Source organism: Alligator sinensis, unplaced genomic scaffold (assembly GCF_000455745.1).
Source record: "Alligator sinensis unplaced genomic scaffold, ASM45574v1 scaffold404_1, whole genome shotgun sequence".
Lineage (NCBI taxonomy): Eukaryota > Metazoa > Chordata > Crocodylia > Alligatoridae > Alligator > Alligator sinensis.
The window spans coordinates 3,574,447-3,596,434 of record NW_005841839.1 but is presented as its reverse complement, the minus strand read 5'-3'; the positions used below and the strand labels follow the sequence as shown (position 1 = coordinate 3,596,434).

General features: G+C 50.0%; 1 protein-coding gene across 1 annotated transcript in view; it reads right to left on the bottom strand.

The window, feature by feature from the left end:
- PPL (periplakin) overlaps nt 1–21,988 on the bottom strand; it is a 56,945-nt gene that overhangs the window by 12,750 nt on the left and 22,207 nt on the right. The window contains exons 2-14 of the mRNA XM_006015552.3: nt 21,626–21,725; nt 19,899–20,053; nt 18,142–18,262; nt 15,236–15,361; nt 14,698–14,739; nt 14,188–14,349; nt 12,880–12,987; nt 11,883–11,978; nt 9,953–10,075; nt 7,614–7,760; nt 3,332–3,483; nt 2,345–2,442; nt 61–218 (exon numbers count right to left, since the gene is read on the bottom strand). Coding sequence (XP_006015614.1) covers nt 61–218; nt 2,345–2,442; nt 3,332–3,483; nt 7,614–7,760; nt 9,953–10,075; nt 11,883–11,978; nt 12,880–12,987; nt 14,188–14,349; nt 14,698–14,739; nt 15,236–15,361; nt 18,142–18,262; nt 19,899–20,053; nt 21,626–21,725 — 1,588 coding nt within the window. The remainder of the gene's footprint in view (nt 1–60; nt 219–2,344; nt 2,443–3,331; nt 3,484–7,613; nt 7,761–9,952; nt 10,076–11,882; nt 11,979–12,879; nt 12,988–14,187; nt 14,350–14,697; nt 14,740–15,235; nt 15,362–18,141; nt 18,263–19,898; nt 20,054–21,625; nt 21,726–21,988) is intronic.

Below are 21,988 nucleotides of genomic sequence, written 5' to 3'. Positions count from 1 at the left end.
TCCCTCATAAGAAGCATGTCTGATGTGTAAGCACTTGCCCTACCTTCTCTACCCCATTACCTTCAGCTCCTTTGAACGCTCAGCACTGTCCTGCACGGCACGACTTTGCTCTAGTGGGGGGCGTAGGTTTGCTGTTATTGCCTTCTCCTGTTTGTCGAGGTCACTGCTTATTTTCTCCAGCCCTGCTAGCAGCTGGCGCCCATGTATGGATGCAGCATCTGGATAACAAGAGGATACTGGGTTAGCTGGTGTGGGCAGTAGAGGTTGAGCTAGGCCCAAACACTAAGAGAAGGCTATATATACCATGTAGAGTATTAATGGTATAACCCCCCCGCCCACCCCTTTCCTCTTCAGTTCCACCAGGTGCTGCTCTCAAACCCAGCACTCTGCAAAGGTTTTGTCACAAGGATATGGATCTAAGGTCCTGCTTCCAGCTACCTGACATCCAGCTTCCTGAATGGGACAGTTTGGAATCTGTACCCCAGATTGATGGTTTCAGTTTGCTTCTTGACACTGCTTCATGGTCTTTCCTCTACAGCTTTACAGCACATTGCAAGCCAACTGCAGAGACTACCTCACCATATACACCATGCTGGGGTCTGGGGTACTGTCCCAACAGGCATGATACCCCATGAACCCCCCACTATGATCTGGGGGGTTCATGGGGTATCATGCCTGTTTTCTTGAATTTGTTTTTGCTGATACAGTATGTGTAATCTCTACAGGTAGGTAGCATCAAGCTGTATTTAGCCTTATCATTCTTACGTTTGCACGCACTGTAGTATTCGATATAAGATGTATGTCTCATGTTATACTAAGGCTACAACTGCACAATATGATAATGGCGTTCAGGTGAGAAATAATGAGTTTCTTTGGCACCTGGAAGAGACTCATGAACCTTGTCCTTCCAGACAATGATGAATTTACATTTTAAAAGGACAGTCCCAACATGAACATTATCTGTGAACTGGAAGTACATTTCTCAGAGTGGGGAAGTGAAGTGGAGACAGCATCTTTAAGATATTGGATAAGTAATCTTTGTGTCTGAAAGGGTGCAAATATTCTCCTTGTCTTAATTAGATCAGGAAAGATGTCTGCTCTGGTTAACACATGCATAACCAGAGAATTGAGGGGGGGAGTTACATGCATAGTATGGGCTCTTTGAGAATCCAATGGGTGAGTTATGTAAGTAGCCAGATAAGAAATAATACTTAAGCCTTGCCTTGAGAACAAAGTTAGTCTTCAGTTTTCCTGGGCCGAGGGAAACACTGGAGTCCCTCAGCTAGCAGGCTGAATAAAGCAACCTGCCAGGAAAAATTACAAGAGGCTCTGATGGAAAGGTCAGAGGCAGAGGCTGCTTTCTGACCCACTGAGCTGAATAGGAATTGCATCCTTGGATTTAAGGTGCAGGGTAAAAAAAAGGTTATTGTTCTGATATTTCCTTCTGTTTGTTTGTTCTCATAACTCTGTATCTCAGTGTATGGTTACTGATTTCTTCTTTTATGCTGCTGCTTGTTTTTTTTATTAAAATCCTTTTGTTATTCTTTTTACCCACTTCTTGTCAGTGTTAACTGTGATCTTAGAGCAGCACCTGAACATACAAGCAGGCCTCTTTTCCAAAAGGATTTTGAGGGAAAATCTATCTTTCCTGAGTGCATGCCTGAACAAGGGTGTGATTCTTCTAGCTGGCAAAATCCCCTCTGTTAGGAGTTGGCAAGACCTACATTAGGCAGGTATAGCCTGAGACTCCATAGGTCAAGGAGGAAACCTTCGGAGCACTGTGGTCTATTTTCAGTGTTCAAGCAGCAGACAGCAAGGATGGGTTTTGGAGCAGGACATCTATGAAGGCATAAAGCACCTGGGAGTGTCTCTCCAAAGACATACCTGGTCACATCCAGGGCTAGGATTGTCACACCTACCATACAAATGAGCCACAGAAAAACTAAGGCACCCTCTACAACAGTTCAACCTCTGTAATTCTCTTGAGAGAAGAATATAAGCTTATGGTTTCATGGTGGCTGCAGCTGCTTTGCTCTGTTTGTGTAAGGAAAACAGGAATGAATACTGGAAGCTCTTCATTAAGCAGTAGCCTTGACTGAGAGTCTAAGGAAGCAGCTGGTTGCAATAGGACACTTTGGTCTGCAAGAGGAAGGGAAAGAAATGTGCACTTCTGCCCAAGAACATACAAGCACTCCATCATCCAAGTGAGAGAAGCCAGGGGGTCTTGGCACAGCCTATTGCCACCAGTTTGCGCTGAGCTATAGTTCTCTCTCTCTCTTGTGGTGCTCCTGATCACAAGCCTCTGCAAAGCCTTTGTCCAAAAACTACTGGTATTTGGACCTACCTCCAGTACTGTCTGCCTTCAGTCCCTCATAGCGTTCCTGCAGAGCATTCTTGCTGTTGGTAGTCTTCTGTTTCACATTCTCATACTGACCAGCAATGCTACAAAGGAGAACATGCACATGCTGAGGTTAATACCTGTTCCTTGGCCTGTTATAAGCATCTCTGCCTGTGACTGGGAGAACTGGCACCTATGTGTTGACTAAGCTGTTGTCTCTACTGAATAGGGGGGGCATTTCATCACAACCAAGGTCTTCATCCTAGCAACAACAGACATCTCTCAGGGACAAGGCTCTGGATGGTGTTTGCATGCCCCACCCCTGAATGAAGCTATTACTCAGCTGCGCTCTGTTTTCAAGGGAGGCCGGTATGATTTCCAGTCTTTGGAATCTTGCCTCCATGGACAGAGCCTTGCTGATGCCCCCTGAAAAGACCTTCTTAACTGGCAGCCAAGACTGGCAGTCACAAGGTGGAGACTTTGCTGATTTGGGGAGAACATGAGACAGTCCCACAGAGCTCTACAGCATCTAAACAGCCACAGCATCTGCCCAGTAATTGCCTGCATTTATAAACACCACTGAGCTCTTGTTGGAGCCCTTTCTGGGTTCAGGTCACAAAGAGCTTAGCATGGAAGGCCAATGTCATTTCTGTTTTCCAGAAGCAGTAAGAGGGCCAAGCATATTTAATTGCTTCCTGCTGCATTTATTGGTTGGGAAGGAAAGGCCCCAGGGTCCTGGAAGAACCAGTGCTAAGGAAGATAAAATGCTGCTGCCTCTGGTCTTCCAAAGCTGGACTCTGTACTCAGATTAAGCCCTGCTGAAGCACCTTCCAGCCATGCTGGAGGCCTGAGGGTGTTACAACATTTTGGTTCAGAAAGTTGCCAGAACATAGCTGTAGCCCATGCTGTAGGGTCAGCTAGAAGGAAATGGTCCATTTACAGCAGGGACAGCTTTCTAGGGCTAACATGCAAAGGCAAATTGGCAGTGCATACTTGTCAGTGAGTGCTAAGGAGTCAGGGTCTGGCGGGGGGATCATAAAGCAGATCCCAGGGGCACTGATGCTGTTTCCTGAGCTGTCTGCCACGTCCCAGGTGTCCCCATTGTTCTTATTCAGGGTGTAGCGGACTCCTCGGGTGATCTGGCCCTAGGACAAAAATCAAATCACAGTAGCAGGTCAGTGAAAGGCAAACCCCACTATGATTTAGCATTTAGATGCAGGAGCTCAGTTCTACAGCCCTTGCTAACACCCAGCCACAGAGCTATTCTCATGGACACAATCATTCTTAAGAGGTTTTTTTGGTAAGGGTCCTTAGGGAAAACACAACTGTTGATACCCTGGAGGGTGGAAGGGATGGGGGTTCACTCTTCATCCTACAAGCCTGATTGCCAGGAGCAAGCAGTTTACATGTGAATGTGCAACAGTGTCAATGCATAGGGAGGGCATGTGCACCCCCTGACTGGCTGTACTCGCCGCTTAGGTGATGGGTAGGGGGGGGAGCTGCTCCCAGAAGCGGCCGTCATAATTGGCCGGCGTGGAGGTCTCCCCGGGCAGTGAGATCGGCCATGGCCCCCCTCCCTGGTCAGCAGGACTGGTCGCAGGAGAGGCACATGCCCCCCTCCCCCTCCGACTAAGGCGGCACCAGTCGCCCATGATGTGCAAACCTGTGCTGTGTGAGGAAGCCCAGAGGAAGGTCTCATAGTAACAGCTGCAACATTATCAGTGCAGTGTCCAGAGCTTTTCTGCACACAGGGGTGGGATTAGCTACATTTAGAGGTGCAGATACGTAGGTCTGATATCGGATTGGTACCAATATACAGAAACCTGTCTGTATCAGATAAATGCCCATGCTCAGCACAGCACTCAAGCAGCGAGGAGCACAGCTGGCAGCATGGAGAGCTGCCTCCAGCTAGTAAGTCTGGTATGGTGGAAGGGGAGGGAAGGGGGGTGGGGGGGGGGGCAGATCAATGCCCCCCATGGTGAGAGAGGGGGAAGGGGCAGGCACTTCCCACTGCTGCTTACACCCTGGGAGGGTACGAGGTTGGGGGGGCCCCCAGATCTTGGTGGGGCAGGGCAGGGCAAGCTGCAGCTGGGGCTTTTCTCAGTGGGGGCTGGGCTTGGAGTGGGCACCGGCAGCACTAGAAGGGTGCTGCATCCACCCCAAATTTTGCTGCCGCTCCACTCCCAGCATCACTGCTACCAGCCATCCAGTGCAGCCCCAGTTCTTCCTGGCGCATGGGTGGAGGTGTAGCGTTGATCCCAGGCTGCACCGGGTGGCTGGCAGCAGTGGCACTGGAAACAGAGTGATGCAGCATCCTCCTAGAGCCGCCGGCACCCGCTCTGAGCCCAGCCCACACCAAGAAGAGCCCCGCGCAGCTCTAGCTGCAGCCCACCCTGCCCCATGCAGATCTGGGGGGCATACGCCTCCCATGCTCTCCCAGTGTGTAAGTAGCAGTGGGAGCCTGGCTCCAGGCCCTTCCCCCTCCCTCACTGCAGGGGGTGTTGATCTGCCCACACCCCTTCCACCACACCAGATTTACCAGCCAGAGGTAGCTGTATCAGAAATGGAATTGGTATTGGCCGATATGCCTCCTTAGATATCAGCTATTGGTACTGGCCCAAAAAATCTCTATTGGTGCACCCCTAGCTGCATTCACCATTGTAAACAACTTCAAGCACTACTCTGTACAGTTGGGGCCACTTCTTCCTTCTTCCATCCTGAAGGAACTGCCCAGGGACTGAGATGTTAATCCCAAACTGACATGGGCTGGGCAGAGCCTGAGTCATTGCTACGCAAACTCTCTCTGCATAAAGCCTCTTGTGGATACCACTCCCTCAAGCCTCTTAGTCCAAATCCTCTCCTCCTTCCACAATCGTTCACACCAGTGTAGTTCCTATTGGGACAGGTATGAGGAAGCACAAGGCAAATAAGATCCTTTTGCTGGGCTGGACAGAGCTAGCAGGTAGAATCCCTGCATTTTTTATTTGGGCTGGACTTTCCCTCCTAGGCTGCAGGTAGTTGGCTACCAGCAGGAATCATACTTCCTCTACTCTCTTCCTGAGAATTACCTCTCTCAGATGTGTAGTATCACTCAACCATGACACATACAAAGGATCATAGTTGAATTTCCATTAGCAATGTAATAAGACCAGACAAAGGGAGCTCTGGAGTAGCCTCCTGGGGATAGTGAATTGCTTGTGGTTTGCATTTAACAGATCTAAAAAGTGCCTAGAAGCTTCTAACATTTTGACAAAGATGGCAGGAGCCAGGGGCACTAGGACTCAGGGGGAGCTGGCAGCAGGAGGTAGCAGCCCAGTCCTGTCCCACCCCCAGCCATTTCCCTGCCACCCTGCCCACCCTGCTCCAGCACCACGTGGCTCCCAGCTGCATGGCTGGACCATGGGAGCACGGGCCCAAACCGGTACCCTGTGTGTGTGTTCGTAGGGACTCTGTGTGTGTGTGTGTTTGTAGGGTGAGTCCCACATGCACACCCCGCCATACACATGCACCCAAACCTCCCCCTCATGCTGCTGTATACGCAGACCCTCACACCCACTCACACACCCCAGCCACCCTCCCCCCACACACATCCCCCCACAAACCCGACCCCACCATACCCCACATAGCCACACATACACCCACATCTCCCACACCCACACCCCCACAGACACACCCTACACACCCACAGCCCCCCAAAACCTATACCCACCCCCCCACAATATACAAGAGTAAAACTTCATTTTAAGGTATTATATACAATCACCTCTATGCACACACGCAAACACATGTAAACCAGGAAAAAATATTTTTTGAAATCAAATGAATGTTTTAGATGTTCGCTTTTTAGAATATAATTTGGTATTTTTCTGGTTCTGAAATGGCAAACCCCTTTGCTGAAAGGAGTACTTCCAGGGGCAAAGGTCAGGGGCTAGGGGGCGGGACTTCCAGTCACTAGATGGTGACTGAGGGTGGGGCACCTGCCAAGGGGTGGGGCTACCCATGCCACCCTCGACAGCTTGCCAAAACTTAGTCAGCGGCCCTTTGCCCAAAATAATTGCCCACCCCTGACCTAGCTCCTGCAGCAGTGAGGCTGCTACAGCAGCAGCCATAGGCTGCCATGGCAACCAGCCTTCAGGCCCTAACAAGAAACCCCTGCCCAGCTGGAGCATCACCTGACCAGAAGAGGCAGGGCTTAGCCAGCATATAAGCCTACTGCCTGAGCTAGAGTAAAAAGTTCCTGGCTGCAGACTGCATGAAGGGAAGGGGCTCTGTTGCCCCCAGGAATCCTCTAAGGTTGCAAGTAAGACACTGCAGGCTTGCTATCAAGGAGCTATAACTCAGGTCAAGGGGCAGTATGGGTGCTGTGACAGTAAGCTACTGTTAATGCTTGGGACCTAGTGTAGGTTTAGCTTTTGTTATAGCCAGTGTGCTTATTTTCTTGTTACACCACTATGACCTGGTTTGGGTTTGCAATTATTAGGGGTGAAAGGAGGTCCCAGCAGTGTCCAGAGCAGGCCAGAGATTGGGCCAGGGGGCCCAGACAGAGCCGAAGCAGGCTCAGCACCTAGAGCAGGGTGGAGACAGTGCATCGGGGCCCAGGGCTGAAGTAAGTGAGCTGGTGCCCAGAAGCCAGGTCCAGCACAGTGGGCCTGGACTAGAAGGCTGGGCTAGAAAAAAGGGGCAGAGACCAAAAAGATTAAGACCCTGACAAGGGAGAGTGTACTGTAACACCAGTGAGGCATGGGATGGCTGTAGGGGAGGTCAAAGGCTGTGAATACCCCTAAAGGCTACAGGTGCCCTGGGAAGCATAGACAAGCTGACAGGGCCCACTTAGTATGTAGTCAGCGTTGAAATGGCAGAGTCTGGGAGGGACTTGCTAACTGTCAAGAAAATGAGTGGCTCAGTCTACAACCCATTAGGCAGTCTTCCTTGCAATCAATTAAATGCATCAAGGTGTGGCAGGTAAGTCAGCAGGGAAGGGCACCCTAGAGCTGAAGTAGGGCAAGAATTGCATGGTCACCAGGGGGCATCATGGCTGCCTCTGGAGCCCAAACTTGCTATACCTTGCGAGTCAGCCCCCAAAACCTCCCTGCATTTCATTCTGAGGCCTTTGTCTTGTCCAGGTGAAGTCGGGCATCTATACAGCCAAACACTTTTAATGCTAGGTTCCTAACTGTTCCCTGGCACCTGGCAAAGTAAGGTTTCAGTCAGCCATTTCCTGCAATGCCCACAGGTGGGCCCCAGGAAGCACTTGTTGGAGGGAAGGGGTGTGCACCTGGTCGCCATCATAGTCGCAGAGAGCCTCCACTGCGGTGGGCTGGAGCGGAGTCTCCCGACGGAACCTCAGAGGAAGGACCTGCTGGCTGTGCTTCTGCAGGGATGTCACCACTGTATTGTACTTGTCCAAGGCCTTTTCCTGGTCCTAGCAGAAGGGGACATACAGCTTTGACCATGAGGGAGTTTGAAAATGTGCCACAGACTGTAAGCACCAGGGGGACTGAGCCCTACTGTGCACAGATAGAGACCTTACCCCCAGCATTAATGACCATGGACCCTGGTGCTAGGGCACGACTAAAGGCCTCCTGTGCTCCTGTCTGGCTGAGTGGATTGTAAAGCATAGCTGCCCTCTAACTGACTGTGGGCTTCTTACAGTTGAACTCCTGGTGTGTGAATGTTAATAGTGTAACGCTTCAAGAGCTGCTCACGCCCCTTGGCTGTGATTCCTTCCACTGGCTGAATCTGAGGTGCTGGTTGAGTGCCAGTATCTTACTGGCATTTCACATTCCACAGCAAGAGGAGTCATAGCCACCTTTGGGCATTAAATTATCACGTCTAATAGGAATCATCTGTTCTATTCTCCCATTTAGCAAATCAGGCCACTGTGCCATCCTAAGGTGGAGATGGGACCTGCCAGCAGCAGCAGAGAGGGACTCCTGAGAAGCCAGGCAAGGTCTGAATCTCTTCGTTTTCATAGAGCCTTAGAGAAGCAGTGCTGGAAGGGACCTCTGGAGGTTATGTAGTCCAACCCTTACCTGGACTACATGAGGCAGGATCAGCCCTATCCAGACCATCCCAAGCAAATCCTTGTCTAACCTATTACTTAAACTACACATGCAACCCTGTTGCACACCCAAAGCCTAGTGCCCTGACTTGCTACAGGTAGCACAGAGGGATCACAATGCCCAATGTCCTGCTGGTGCAAGTGTTGTTAAAATTTCTTTTAGAGATTCAAGGAAGAGGGCCACATCCCTTGCTACAGAGGAAGACAAATTTCTGCAGTCCATACCAATTTGACTATGGGATAAAACTCCTTCCTAATCTCAAATGGGGTGATTTAGTCTGACCCCAAGCAGAGAGGCAGGACCCTTTACCCAGGAACCTCTGGATTTTAGTCCCAGCAGGAGGACTAGCACACCCCAGGCAAAATCCCCAGTCTTAGCTGCAGCCGACACCCAGTGCTTCTGTGGAAGGCAAAAAAAAAAAAGATCTTGCCACATGTAGCAACAAGAAGGGGAGAAAATTCCTTCCTGGCCCCATGTGTGGCATAGCTACTTCTAGATCATCCCTGGTCAATGCTTATCCAGCCTCTTCTTGAACCCCTCCAATGATGGAGTTCCACCACTTCTAGGCAGTCTGTTCCACTGCCTCATTGTTCTAACAGTGTCAAACTTTTCCCTGATCTCCAGTTTGAACTTGCTTTGCTGCAACTTCAAACCATTGGTCCATATCCTGCTCTGTGCACTTAGAAATCTCTGAGAGAGAAAAGGTGTTTATGGCAGCCCTTCAGATACACTGCTGTCATGACTGCTATCCTCTTAAGCACCTTTTCCTTCAGCCTCTCCTCATATGGCTTGCCTTCCTTTGTGAAATTACTTTACATCCAGTTGTAACAATATATTGAGGAAGTATGTACTAAGTGAGCCTGTGGGTCTGATGGCTGGGGGCTGGGTCCAGTCCAGATACTGCCAGAACCAAGCACACACAGGTCCTGGACCAATGATCAGGATGAGAAAATCGTCTGCCTGGGTCCCAGTCTCCCCAGCCAGGGCCCTGCCCTTGCACTTAGCAACAAGCCCCAACTGGTAGGGCCAGCAAATCAAGGTGTGCATCTGCCTGATCCAGGGAGGGGGTTAGTTGTAGAGGAGGTGTAGGCTTGGGGGTCTGTGGAAAGAGGCAGGTCATTGTGTGCCTGCCTTAGGGTGGAGCATATCTGATATTGGCTATGCTGATTGTGTGGTGCTGTGCACTGGGACCAGCTCATCTGGTCTGCCTTGCCCTTCCCTGAGTGGGCGGCTGCATAGACTCTTGTGACAGCTGTTCAAATCGTGCTTCTAGCTTTAACAAGTACCAGCCTGATGGAAGAAACAAAATAATCCAGCCCTGAATGATGTAAAATCTGGCCACCACAGAGCAATCAACAGGTGAATGCCTGTGGACAGAGGAAGCCAGTGGAGTCTACACCCCTCTGCCTGCAATGCTCAAAGAGCAGACAGCATACTAATCTGCCAGCAGCTTTCTGGGCAGTACCAGCTCTGATGCCATCAATGTTTCTGCCCTTATCAACATGTGTGCTATGCTCCCAATCATCCCCCGCTTCTTGCACTGGTTACTTACATCCAGCTCTCGAAGAAGAGACTCAATCTGGTATCTGTCCTTAAAGTCAGGGCTGTATTTCTGGTCCAGGTCTGTATCCACCTTCCTCAGCAGCTCCTGGGCATCCTTGGCATCCTTTTGGAACTGCAGAAAGGCCAAGCAAACTTCTGTTCCAAACAGAGCCACAGCTCCAACCCCTTTGGCCCAGAATGGGCTGCCAGAACTTGCTGGTGCTATACCCCCTTGCTGGTTGCTGAGCATACCAGAACAGAGAAGCTGCAGCAAACTACGCTAAGCCTTCACTGAAGTCCAGTGAGCCCAGGTATGCAGGAGGGGGCTGTGTGTAGAACAGTTCCTTTGCACCCCTAGTCAGCACTCTGCTGTCCTTGGGAAGCATGAAAATCTGGCCCTATATCTCCTTAGTCTTCCCAGTGTTGAACTTGGGTCCTTTGTGACCTAACGGAGGGGTTTTCAAGAACGAATCTCACATGTCCTTAATAAACAGAAGGTGAGACGGCTTGGACACCATCTGGCTATTTCCTTGTTCCCTGCCTTTCTTGGTTCTAGACACCAAGTGTCATCTCTGGATTGTGAGCTCATCTTTCCATGTTTTAAAGTGACAACAGTATATAAAACAGAGATTCTGCTCTGTGTCTGTCGTCCTGACATGCTCCTGCTAGCTGTGGGGAGGAGTTGGGGCTGAGCCATTCTGAACACAAACCAGCCCACCCAGCAGTCTTTTCAGCCGGTGATCAACAGGCACCTAAGAAAGGAGCTGCCTGGGCTGGGCACTGCTGTTTTGCCTCTGCAGAGAGTATGAAAATGCTCCAAGTGGCTTGTTAGAGAACCACCTTGCCCAACTTATTTCTCTTCAAAGCCTCTCTTGCCATCCAATGCAGTTTTCTGCCTGCAGAGGTGAGTTGGATAGGCACATTTTCTCTTGGTGTCCTCCCACATAATGCTCCCCGAAAGGAAACACATGAACACACCTCCAGCATGTACCAAGGTCAGTCCATGGGGTATGGGCACACCTAATTTCCTACTCTCCCTTATGCAGACCCCTGCTGAGAGATTTCATGCATCTCCACAAAAACTACAACAAGACTACCCATCTGCTCTCCTGCACCTCTCTAGGTAGCAGCAGACCATGCTGAGGTTCCTTCAGCGCTGGCTTGCCCCAGCGTGTGGACAAAGGGTTGGCCTGACAATTGAGAAGCAGAACAGCCTAGGATTGGCTCCCTCAATAGAGGAACACCCTTGGTCCTGGATTGTAAAGGGGATCAGATTATTCCTTCATTCAGACAAAGAAGGAAATTAGGAAAGGGAGGTAACGCTGGAGGACTTCACAACACACACACACTGTGGTCCCAGGGTGTCCTGTTAAAACAATAACGTGACCCACAGAAGTAACACCTTTCTCAGAGCCCCTTGCTTGCTAGTGCATTTATCTTTGTCACGTGTTAACCCTGTGGAGGAAGGGGTGCATGCTCCAGAGGATGCACATGGGGAGCGGAGGTACACGGTGACTAAATGACTTCCCAAGGTTACATGGGAAGTGCATTGCAGCCAAGAAGAAAACCCAGATGGCCTGTGGTCTAGGCCAGGGCCTTAACCCACAAACCAGTCTTCTTCTTTGAGTGAATTTGCTGTCTTTGAAGGCTTCATGTTGAGACTGGATGCCTTTCTGGTAAACCCATTTTAGTTAAGCAAGTTATTGGGCTTGACATTGAAGCAACAAGGTTAAATTTTCTGGCCTGCCTTATACTCAATGGTTCCTTCTGGCCATAAAAATCTGCAAGCCTATGGGTCTAGCATGCTATCATCTAACTTCATCAGAGAAGAGATACCAGAGCATGTGGTGCTGCCCCCAGTATTAAAGGATAACTTGGAACCTGCTCCCCCGGGGCTGCATTGAGAAGCAGGTGCCCTGCTAGCCCCTGGGGCCTGGTACCTGGTGGTAATCCTCCATGAATTTCAGATGGCTCTCCTCACAGATCAGCAAATTGAGATACTCCTTCCAGTCAGCATGGACTGCCTCGATGTGAGCCTGCAACACAACAGCAACATCATAACTAGGGGTTAGGAGCAGTGCTGATGGCATTGAGATATACAGTAGCTTTTTATCAGCTCTGGAGAAGAACAGATGTGAAATGTTTACTCTGTCAAGAATGGGGGCTAACCCTTTGCAAAGCAGTACTAGTGACAGAGTAACAGTGGCAATGCACTATCCCACTCTTATTGGTCTGGAAGCAATTGCCCAGATTGTTGCTGGGCCAAATTTGTTCCTTATGTAAGTCCATGGAAGCCCAAACAGTTATACCACAAAAGACCCTAATCCAATATGCTTCCTTCCCAGGGAAGCACCAGCTTCCATGTCCCAGGAGGGGTATCTGAGGAGATTGCCATAACTCCCTGCGCTGCACCAAAGCTGCTCAGTAGAGTTCAAACAGGGATGCATTTCTGGGGATAAAGGTTGTGAAAATACGGCCCATTTTCAATCAAGTGTTGAATTTTCCCAGTTGGCTCTACCTTTTGTGGGTACAAACAATAGAGACCACAGGGATGGGGTGCAGAGCTATGCTAAAGAGGTGTCTGTTTCTCTATACTCAAGAGGCAAATCCAGGAGTGATGTGGGAGCTGCAGTTGCATTCTGCTTTGGCTGTGTAGCACGTGTGCAGTGAGCATCAGAGCTCACCAAACTGTCGGTGCAGCTCCTGGCTGGCCCTATATCCCCCGGCTGGAGCTGCAGCTTCAGCATAGGTCTGGAGCCCAGGGGCATCCCACTGCCCCCCTGCTCACCACCAATCTTGGATAAAGAGCAGGGGAGTTGCCTCCATGGAGAGATGCCTCACTGTACTGGGAGGCCGAATGAGCAGGAGTTACCCACATGGCATGTGCTGTAGGGCATGTACAGATCGGAGGTCCCCTGCACTCCTTGAGCAACTCACATCAATAGCGTTCTTCCCTGGGTGGTTCTGGACCAGCAGCTGTTCCCCATCTGCGTGCAGTTTGTTGATGGCCTCCTCTTTCTCTTCAAGCTTCCGGTGGATAAAGTTCTAGACAGAGTGGGACATTCACACTCAGAAGCAATGCAGGGAGGAGGCCTGTTACTGAGAAACAGGAAGGGACCCCTGCTTAGCCTCAAGTTGTACCATCTTAAAATGAAGGGGCCTGGTTCATCAGTCAGAGCCTCCTTCAATTCAAGGCAGGAAAGGCCCAACCCTCCTCAGCCACTTCTTTAGCTCTTACTTTCCTTTCCATGCAGCTGATTTTTAGTTTCTGGCCCTGACTCTCTCTGTACCACCACCCAGGGTAAGTGAGAGAAGAGTCAGGTTCCCTTTCAGGCCACAAAACTTTCACCCCCCTCCTGCTTTAGAGCATAGGTCCTTTGTACATGTAATGATAAACTGTTAGGGCATTTATACAGGTATTCTGATAGCCAGGGGGAAGGTGCTTTAATTAGAGTGGCTCCAAGAGAAGGTGCTCTAATTAAAGCGACCAGAGCCTCTCATGTATGTGTCCCCGCACTTAAAAATGGCGGTGGGGGCACTTTATCTAAAGTTTGTCATGCCCCCACTGCCATTTTTAAGCATGGGAGTGCCGATACATGAGACGCTGGAACGCGGCAATTACCACGTTCCAACAGACTCAATTAATCAATGAATTACAGTGTAGGAGCAGCCTTGCTGCTCATGGATAGGCACCTTTAGTGTCTAATTACAGAGCACTTTTCAGCTGTAGAGCCCAAAGCACTTTACAGAGGAGGTCAGGGAAGTAACTGGTCTGATCTCACCCCCCAGGGCAATGCGAGAAGCAGCACCCTGGTGTTCTATATCCCAGAAATCCCCTGCCCATTAGGTCTCTCTGCACTGCGGTAACACACACCGTAGGCAGCAGACAGTTGAGAAGGTAGAGGGGCTTTGCATGTGCATGGGGGCAAGGACAAATATACAGGTGACCCTCGCCATTCATGGGGGATACATTCTCCTATCCCCCGCGAATGGCGAAATCCGCAAATAAGGCACTGCGTTCATGAACACAATCTGCATTCATGAACAGAGTGCCCCTGGTGGCTGGGGGGGCACAGCTCTGGCAGTGACAGCGAGAGCGCGGTGGTGGGAGCCCGGTGGCAGCAAGTGCAGAGCTCCCAAGGAGCTCCTGTAAGTGTATAAAGTGTATTTAAAATGTGCGTTTGGCATTTGCGAATATTTGAAACCGTGAATGCTGAACCCGCAAATAGCGAGGATTTCCTGTACTTCATATTGGCGGCGGCGGCTGGGGTAGTCCAGGTTATGGTCACTCCAGTCATAATTCATCCTGTCCTTTGCCTGCTGGTCCAGCCAGTACAGCTTGTTAGTGCAGCGCTGCATGTAGTCCTCCAGGGAGTTCAAATCCTGCTGCCGCTGCTGGGAGTCTGACTGTCAAAGGCAAAAATACCAGAGTCTCAGGGCTTGACAGTCAGTCGCAGAGATAGGGGACCAGCACCCAGTCCCTGGAGAAAGAGCAGATGCCTTGAAGCACACCACACCTTACCCTGGCCCTGTGTCCCCTTCTCCGCTAGGCAAGGAGGCCTCTGGAGGAAGCATTTGAGAACTTCCCTCAGTCAGAGGCTGTGAGGGTCCACACCCACCCAGCCATCCTCCTCTCCCTCAGTAAGACCTCTGCACACTCACTGTCCTTCACACACACAGATACCCTCACCCCACCTTCCAGTTCTTTTTATATCACCCCAGATCAGTTGTCTCAGGGCTGAAGGAAGTACTTACCAGCAGCTTCTGATATTTCACCTGGAGGTCACTTTGATATTCCTAAAAGCAAAGGGGAGATGCCAAGCATTAATTGCAGAGATGGTCCCCAGGGCAGATCTGGAATGACTTGAGGTCTATAGGGAAAAGGGGGTTGCATCGGGGAGGCACTCTATCTGTTTTCTGACCCATAATAAGTTTTAGGTCCATGTGTGAAACTCAGCTCTGGTTACATGTGTGGACTTTGGATATCCAGGCAGGGAAGAGGCATCTGAATACAGGGTTTGTTTCAGGCCTGTCTCTTGCTGCATGCAGGTGAGGGGCCTGCATTCCCCACATTACTGACCACCTGTCCTTCCCTCTGGATTAGTGTCTCCCAGCCTGTCCTTCCAGTTCCTTTCTCTGCCAGTCTAACAGGCTGCTCTGCATGCCCCTGGGTAGCAGAGTCTAGTTAGTGGCATGGGAGATAGAGGGGGCTGGCATGTGCCACAACAGAGATGGGCAGACAAGACAGGTACACTGAACAGCAGTGTGGACATGAGGGGGATATGGACTCTACCTTGTCCCCTTCCTTGCTGATGTGCGGTCCGATGGCCATCACCTCATTGTGGAAGATGTTGTGCTCTTCCACCTGACTGTTGACAAGCGGCAGGTCGGTCCCAAAGCCCTTGCTGTTCAACAAGTCCTGGGGCACAGAGAAGCTACAGTTAGTGACAAGAAGCACCCTGTAGCTTCTGGATGTCTCTGAGAGCATGTTACACTGTGTCCCTGGCATTTCTGAGGTGCCTGCTCCCAAGCACCTCTCCCCACCTCCAAAGGGTGCTGCACCTGGAAATGCTATGAAGCTGCTCATGTCCCTGGCAGCCACTCAAAAATACTGGAGAGAAAGGTCTTAAGAGTGGCTGCAGGAGGGCTTCACCCCCACTTTTCCAGAGTAGGGGCTTGCAAGTGGTAGTGGGCAGCAGAGAGCAGATGCCCTGACTGTGACAGGGACCTCTGTAAACATACCTTGAGAGCAGCTAAACTCCCAGCCTGAACAACTGCCATCTGCATCAAAGCAGACAGGGGGTGAATGTCTTAGTAGGATCTCTGTGGCTGCAGCACCTAGACAGGGTGTTGTGTGTGCAGGTGGGGGAGGAGGGACACTCAGATTTCTGAAAGGCACCAGGGAAGCTGAGCTAGGCCTCCTCTATCCCAACACGCTTGCAGGGGGGATGGGGGGAGGGGAAAGAACTGGAAGGGCAAGACATTTAGAAGCAGCTCCTTCTCTCAGTGTTTAGGGAGCTTATGGGCACCTATACACATGCTCAGGGGGAGGGGGCATTTTTAATTAGAGCAGCTCTCTGGAGTTGCTTTAATTAAAACACCTGCAGTATCTCATGTATTCAGCACCCCGTATTTCAAAATGGCAGTGGGGGTGCTTTAACTAAAGTTGAACCTTTTATTAAAGCATCCCCCACTGCCATTTTGAAAGGATTTTTTTGCCTTAATGTCATTGCATGATAGGAACATCCAGGAGGGCTTCCCTGGAGTTATTAGAGGCCAGAGGTCCAACCCATTCTGGTGGTCTCCATGTGCTGACTGGCAGCCTGGGATTTCAGCTCCCTGTGCTCTTTCTTGGAGACCAAGATAAGCCATCTAGGAGTCTGGTCATTGACTCCCGCAGAAGAAGGCTGTGCCCAGGAATGCGCAGTGGCCAGTGGAAGGGGTAGGTAGCAGGTCCCACCTGGGCACTGAATGCTAATGAGTAGTGCTTGGTATTTCCTGAGCACACGACAAGCAATTGACTGCCAGACCATCTCCTCTCCCCCAGTACAGGGACCATGACTCTCTGAGGCAGCTGAGCCTGAGCCGTCACTGTGGAACTGCGAAGCCAGCATCACCTCCCCAGTGCAAAGCGCTTGTCAGACAAGCTGAGCTGCCCTTGGCAGGTCAGGCCAATCTGGGGATTTACAAAGTGAAGCTGATGTGGCAATTTGAATAGGAGCAAAACCAATGCCAGGGAGAGACTGGGTGCCTTTTATTTGGCTGGATCCAGCTCTTGAATGCAGTGGGTGGAGTGGGCAGGCTCATTCTGGCAAAGAAGGGTTCCTATCAGTCCTAGTCTCCCTTATCCTCTAAATACAGTACAGGGACTTCTCCAATCATGGGGCAGCCACTGCCAGCAGCAAAGGGTGCCTGTAAAGTGCAAGGCAGGGATACAGCACAGCTCTACAGCTCCCCTTTGAGTAATTTTTCAGAAGCACTAGACCCTCAGCTGATGTAAACCAGCATAACTGCCTCCACTTCAATGGACCTGCACTGCTTTGTCTCAGCTCCAAATCAGGCCATTTGTATTTAACTTTAGATGGATAGAGGAGTCTGGTGGGTTGAAGGAAGGGAGAAGGTGCAATAAAAAGGTGATGGGGAAAGCTATGACAGCAGTATCTATTTTCATAGTGCTGATCACATCACCTGTAGTTCTGACAGTATTAGAGAGGAGGCCAGTACCATTCTCCCCATGCCATGGATTGGGGGACTGAGACACAAGGAAGTGAGGTGACTTGTACAAGATCACCCAGCAGGGCAGGAACAGAGCTGGGGATGGAACCCAGAGTGCTTGAATACCAGATCTGTCATCAGCCTCTAAACCATGCTTGCTCTCTAGGATCTTTGCCACTTCTGCATTGGTGCAAGCAGCTAGGAGCACTGATTTGTACTGATGCAGATTACCCATGTTTCTAACAGGTACAGGCTGCATTGGTGACACGCTGCTTTGCTTTGCTTTGCTGATTTACTTGCATGAATCTCCACCATGTCTGAATTGCCACTAATCAGAACAGATGTCCTGGACAGGCAAAACCTCAGTTTGGGATAGCTGACCTGTCCATCCTCTGCTCTTTTCCATATCATCCTGGTGTTCCAAAACCATTTGTGTCTTTATTTCACTCCAGTACTGCAAACCATCCTTTTCTGCCCCTGCTCAGTATCAAGATCAGTGATTCTCACCCTGGAGTCCATGGGATCCTTGTAAGAGTATCATGAGGTGCTGCACAATATTACTTTTGGGTGTACAAACACCTACACACGATTCACAAGATAAATCCAGAGATTTCAAATAGTAATCTATAGTGTCAAAAACATTCTGATCTACTGTGGGCTGAGTTCTGTACAATAGAAGAATTGCTCTAAGATTTTTCCATAGTATAAAACAGATGAAATCAGGTTTGAAATAGAGTGCCACTGAATTCAGAAAAGTTATGGAGGGGTGCATGGTGTCTAAAATGGTTGAGAACCACTGGTTTAGATCCATTATGCTGTTCTGCTCCCTGCAGTGTTAAGCTACCTTGTTGGTTTTAAGGAGAGCTCCTCGGTGCATTTTTTCCAGGAAGGAAATGAAATGTGCAAGGTTTTGGGGCAAGTACCAGTGTGCAACAGGGATCCCTGCCACCAGGGGTGGGCATCAGCATGCATAGGTCATCATACCTGCTTCTCATCAATCACCTCTGACCAGTTGACCTGTGGTTCAACCTCCTGTGGGGTGAAGTTGTAGATCTGGTTGTGTTTCAGGCGTAAGTTTGCTACACGTTCCTTCAGCTGCCGGATGCTGCAGAAAGACAAGAGCATTCAGGGTGTGCGGGCTGTGCCTTAGCTGGTGTAGAATTGGTGTCATCAGCTCTTGGTCACACTTTCTCAGACTCCTGCATACAGTATGAGTGCATTGGGAAAGGAAGGTGGGGTGGTCAGAATGCTTTAGTGATCCCAGGGTTACATTCAGCTCCAACCTGGAGACCGTGAGATCCTTGTAGGAGTATTATGGGGTGCTACACAATATTATATCTGGGTGTGCAAACACCTACACATGATTCACAAGATAAATCCAGAGATATCCCCGGTAGCCTGGAGATTATGAGGGGGCAGCTCCCTCCCCACTTAGGTCCTACACTGAGCACAGCCCAGCTAAGCCTGAGGACTCCAGGGCAATAACACCCATACCCACATTATACACGATGCTTGACATGTTGCCACCAAAAGCTGCCAGAGATTCTAACTTTCCCTTTTCAAGTGTTCCTGTGTGGCTGAGAGCAGTTTAGATCATTTACCTCAGCCATCTTGACTGCTTATAAAGCATTTTGCACTTTGCACATGGCAATCACTGTTCCCATCACTGAAATGCAGCCACTTCTGGGGTAGGAGGCAGCAGCTTCTTAATGACATGCTGCACAGCATGGTAGTCCAGGAAGTGCAGACAAGCTGCAGCTACAGGCTGATGGTAATTACTTGGACTGGGAGCTAGACTCTGCTGACATTCCTGCCCTTATGGGAAGGAAATGTCTAGTGGCAAGGGTTCATGAACCTGATTTCACATCCCATCAGCATCAGCATGTCTCTAGCACACCAGGCTGATGAAGTGCAGCACTGGCCTAGAGGGAAGAGCACTCCTAACAGAACTATCCTCACCTCAGCACTGCCAACCAGATCTGACACTGCTTGACTAGTGAGAAGTGGCCTAGTTATAGTCAGAGGCCTCGCTATAAAGTTATGCTATATTATACAACACACTCCTGTAATAGTGCATACACACCCCACCGACCTGGAAAAGGGTTAATAAAGTGTAGCAGTGAGTACTATCAGTGCTGCTTGGTGCACCTGTAGTGGGTGTCCTTCTCGAGGGAAGAGGCTATAAAGGGGAGAACTTGCCCTAGTTGAGGCTTATTCAGAAGTGAGTGTAGGCTGGCTGTTCTCACCCATGACACATGCCTGGGTGGGACGAGGAACTGAACAGGCCTGTGGCTGTGAGAGCCTCCCTGGAGAAAGGACAGGCCTCAGACTGCACTGTCTGGATTTATTTGGGGCTTGAGGATGTTTGGTAAATCAAGCTACAGCAGGAGGTGCCTGCTCCGAGGGGGAGTGAGGGTTGAAAATGAGCTCAGCTGTGACCAGGACTTCTTTATTTTGGCTTGTTTGGAGCTCTGACTCTGGCCTGGCTCTCTGGGAGGTAGTAATGGGTATCTGCCTCTTGTAGTGACCTGCTGGGAAGAGGCTGAAGGAGAATGGCTGCAGCACTGTGTTCTACTACAAGGAAGTACAAAGAGAGTGAGGACCTGAGGATGCTCCCTAGGTGTTGCAGAAATCCCTGCTGGCTCTAAGGAGAGGACAGAGGCACTGCTCAAAACAAGTCCACACAAGCATCATCCATTCAGGTCAGACCCCAATACAGATTTCCCCTCCCCTGAACTCACTCTTCTGTGATCATGTCGCCTTGTGGGTGTTTCATGTGCCTGGCAACTGCTGCATCGCCATCCAACACGTAGAGGAGTTTGTCTGATTCTGTTAGCTTGCGTGCTGTGACATCCTTGTATTGAGCAGGCTGGCTAGCCTTGATCTTGTGTAAGTCCTTTGGAAGTGGTAAGAAGAAAAAAGTGAGCCTGCTGAAATTGGGACCAACCGAATGGCTGAAGGACAAGCTGGCTGAAAAGCATTCAACATGCAGTGCTGCTAAATATGTGGTTGGACTGAGTGCATTGGTGGGGAGGGTATAAGGAAGTGGGGTACCTGTGAATGACACTAACCACCACACAACTTCCCTAGCACAGATACGTTTGAGGTCCTGCCCACAAACATCTGCTTGGGAAGGCTGGTCTCTAGCTGGACTTTGCTCCAAGTTACTCCTGGTCTTTCCTTTTCTATCTATATTAATATGTATTTGCTTTCTTGTTATGCATGCAAGCTCTCAAGGCAAAGCTGTAGCTGACCATGATGGTATTTCCTTTAAATGAATTGCATCACAGGTTTACTGGGATGTGCGGCGGAGACAAGACTCCACAAAGAGCTGACTTCCAGCTTCTTCTCTATACTACTACTACTACTACTTCTGTATACTAGGACTCCTAGGAACCCTTCTTCAAGGTATTGGTAACCAGGGTCTAAGGGTGTACCTTTCTGTCTATGTATCACTCCACTTATGCCTAGCAATAAGTCCTAATACTGGTGGCATTAGGCATATGCTCCCTTGGATGGACTTCAAATGCAGTAAGGGCCCGCTTGGAGAGGACAGTCTGCTCTTGCTGTTTACATAGAACAGTAACCAACAGGGAGTTTTTAATGCAGGATCTGGTAGATCCGAATGTAAGGTCTGCAATTTAAATAATTTTAACAAAACCAAATGGGACTAGAAATACATTAAGGGACTTTAGTTCCAGTTGAAAGGTTTGTGTGTTTTGGGAAGGGGTATTTATTTAAGGGTTTGGATAGGTTGGCTAAATACTCCTCTCTGGACTGTGAAATCTCCTACCTCTCAGGGGTGTCTTGGTTGCTTAGAAATGGCAAGTGGATGAAACTGTAAATGGAAAGTGAAAGTAGGCAGTGCAGCTTCAACTGGGTGAAATGTAAATGCAAACACCACACAAAGCTATGCCTGTACAGGACTGTGGGCATTTCTGCAACTTAATGTTCTCAGGTTTTGTCATCACAGAGCAGGGGAAGCAGTAGGAGCACCGGGCGGGGAGAGGCTGATGGGTACAAGAGGAATTGTGCATGATCAGGTCTGAGCCAAGAGCTCAGTGAGGATTGAAAAGCTACGTGCAGTGGAGCAAGTGTTTTTCTTAAATAAAGAAAACCTGCAGTCAAGGTTGGAACAAGTAGGAGGATGGGGGGAAGGGGTGCATTGACAGAGGGTAAGGGTGGTTAGCTGAGCATGCATGGCAAAAAGGAAGTGGATGGAGATTACATGCAGACAGGGAGCTGAGCAGCCTTACAGATGGTAGGGGTGGGGAACAGTGGATGCCAGACTGTGTTTGTAGGGGACCCTGAGCAGAGAGTAATGCATGGCTGGAGAGTGGGTGGCTGGGAAGGGCCATGTGAACTATTAGGTGCACCTGGAGGAACATGGATGGGTGGAGGAGTGGGTTTGTGGGAAGGGCTTGAGCTGGGGGGTAGGGGGGACACTGCACAGGTGCCTGTTTCTTACGTTTTGCATCCGTGAGTCAGCCTCCACAATGTTTTTTTCCACCTGGTCTGCATTTTTCTGCAGTCGCTCTATGAGCTCGGAGAGTTCCTTGTTGGAGATGCTGTGGGGAGAGAGAGGAGTGGGAGGTTGGTCATTACAGGATTGTAAAGGGGAAGAACCATCTCCTGTGATGCTGCCAGACTTGTTCCAGGCATGGCCTCACTCGGGGTGGCTGTGAGCCAGTCCTGATCTTCCTGTACAGCAAACCTGACCCCAACTCCGTGTGTGGGGGAGCATGGCACTGAGCCCTGCTCTGCCTGCCAGGCACTGCAGCTGCACATGACTCACTGGTGCCTTTCTAATACTTTCCAAAATACTGGGCTG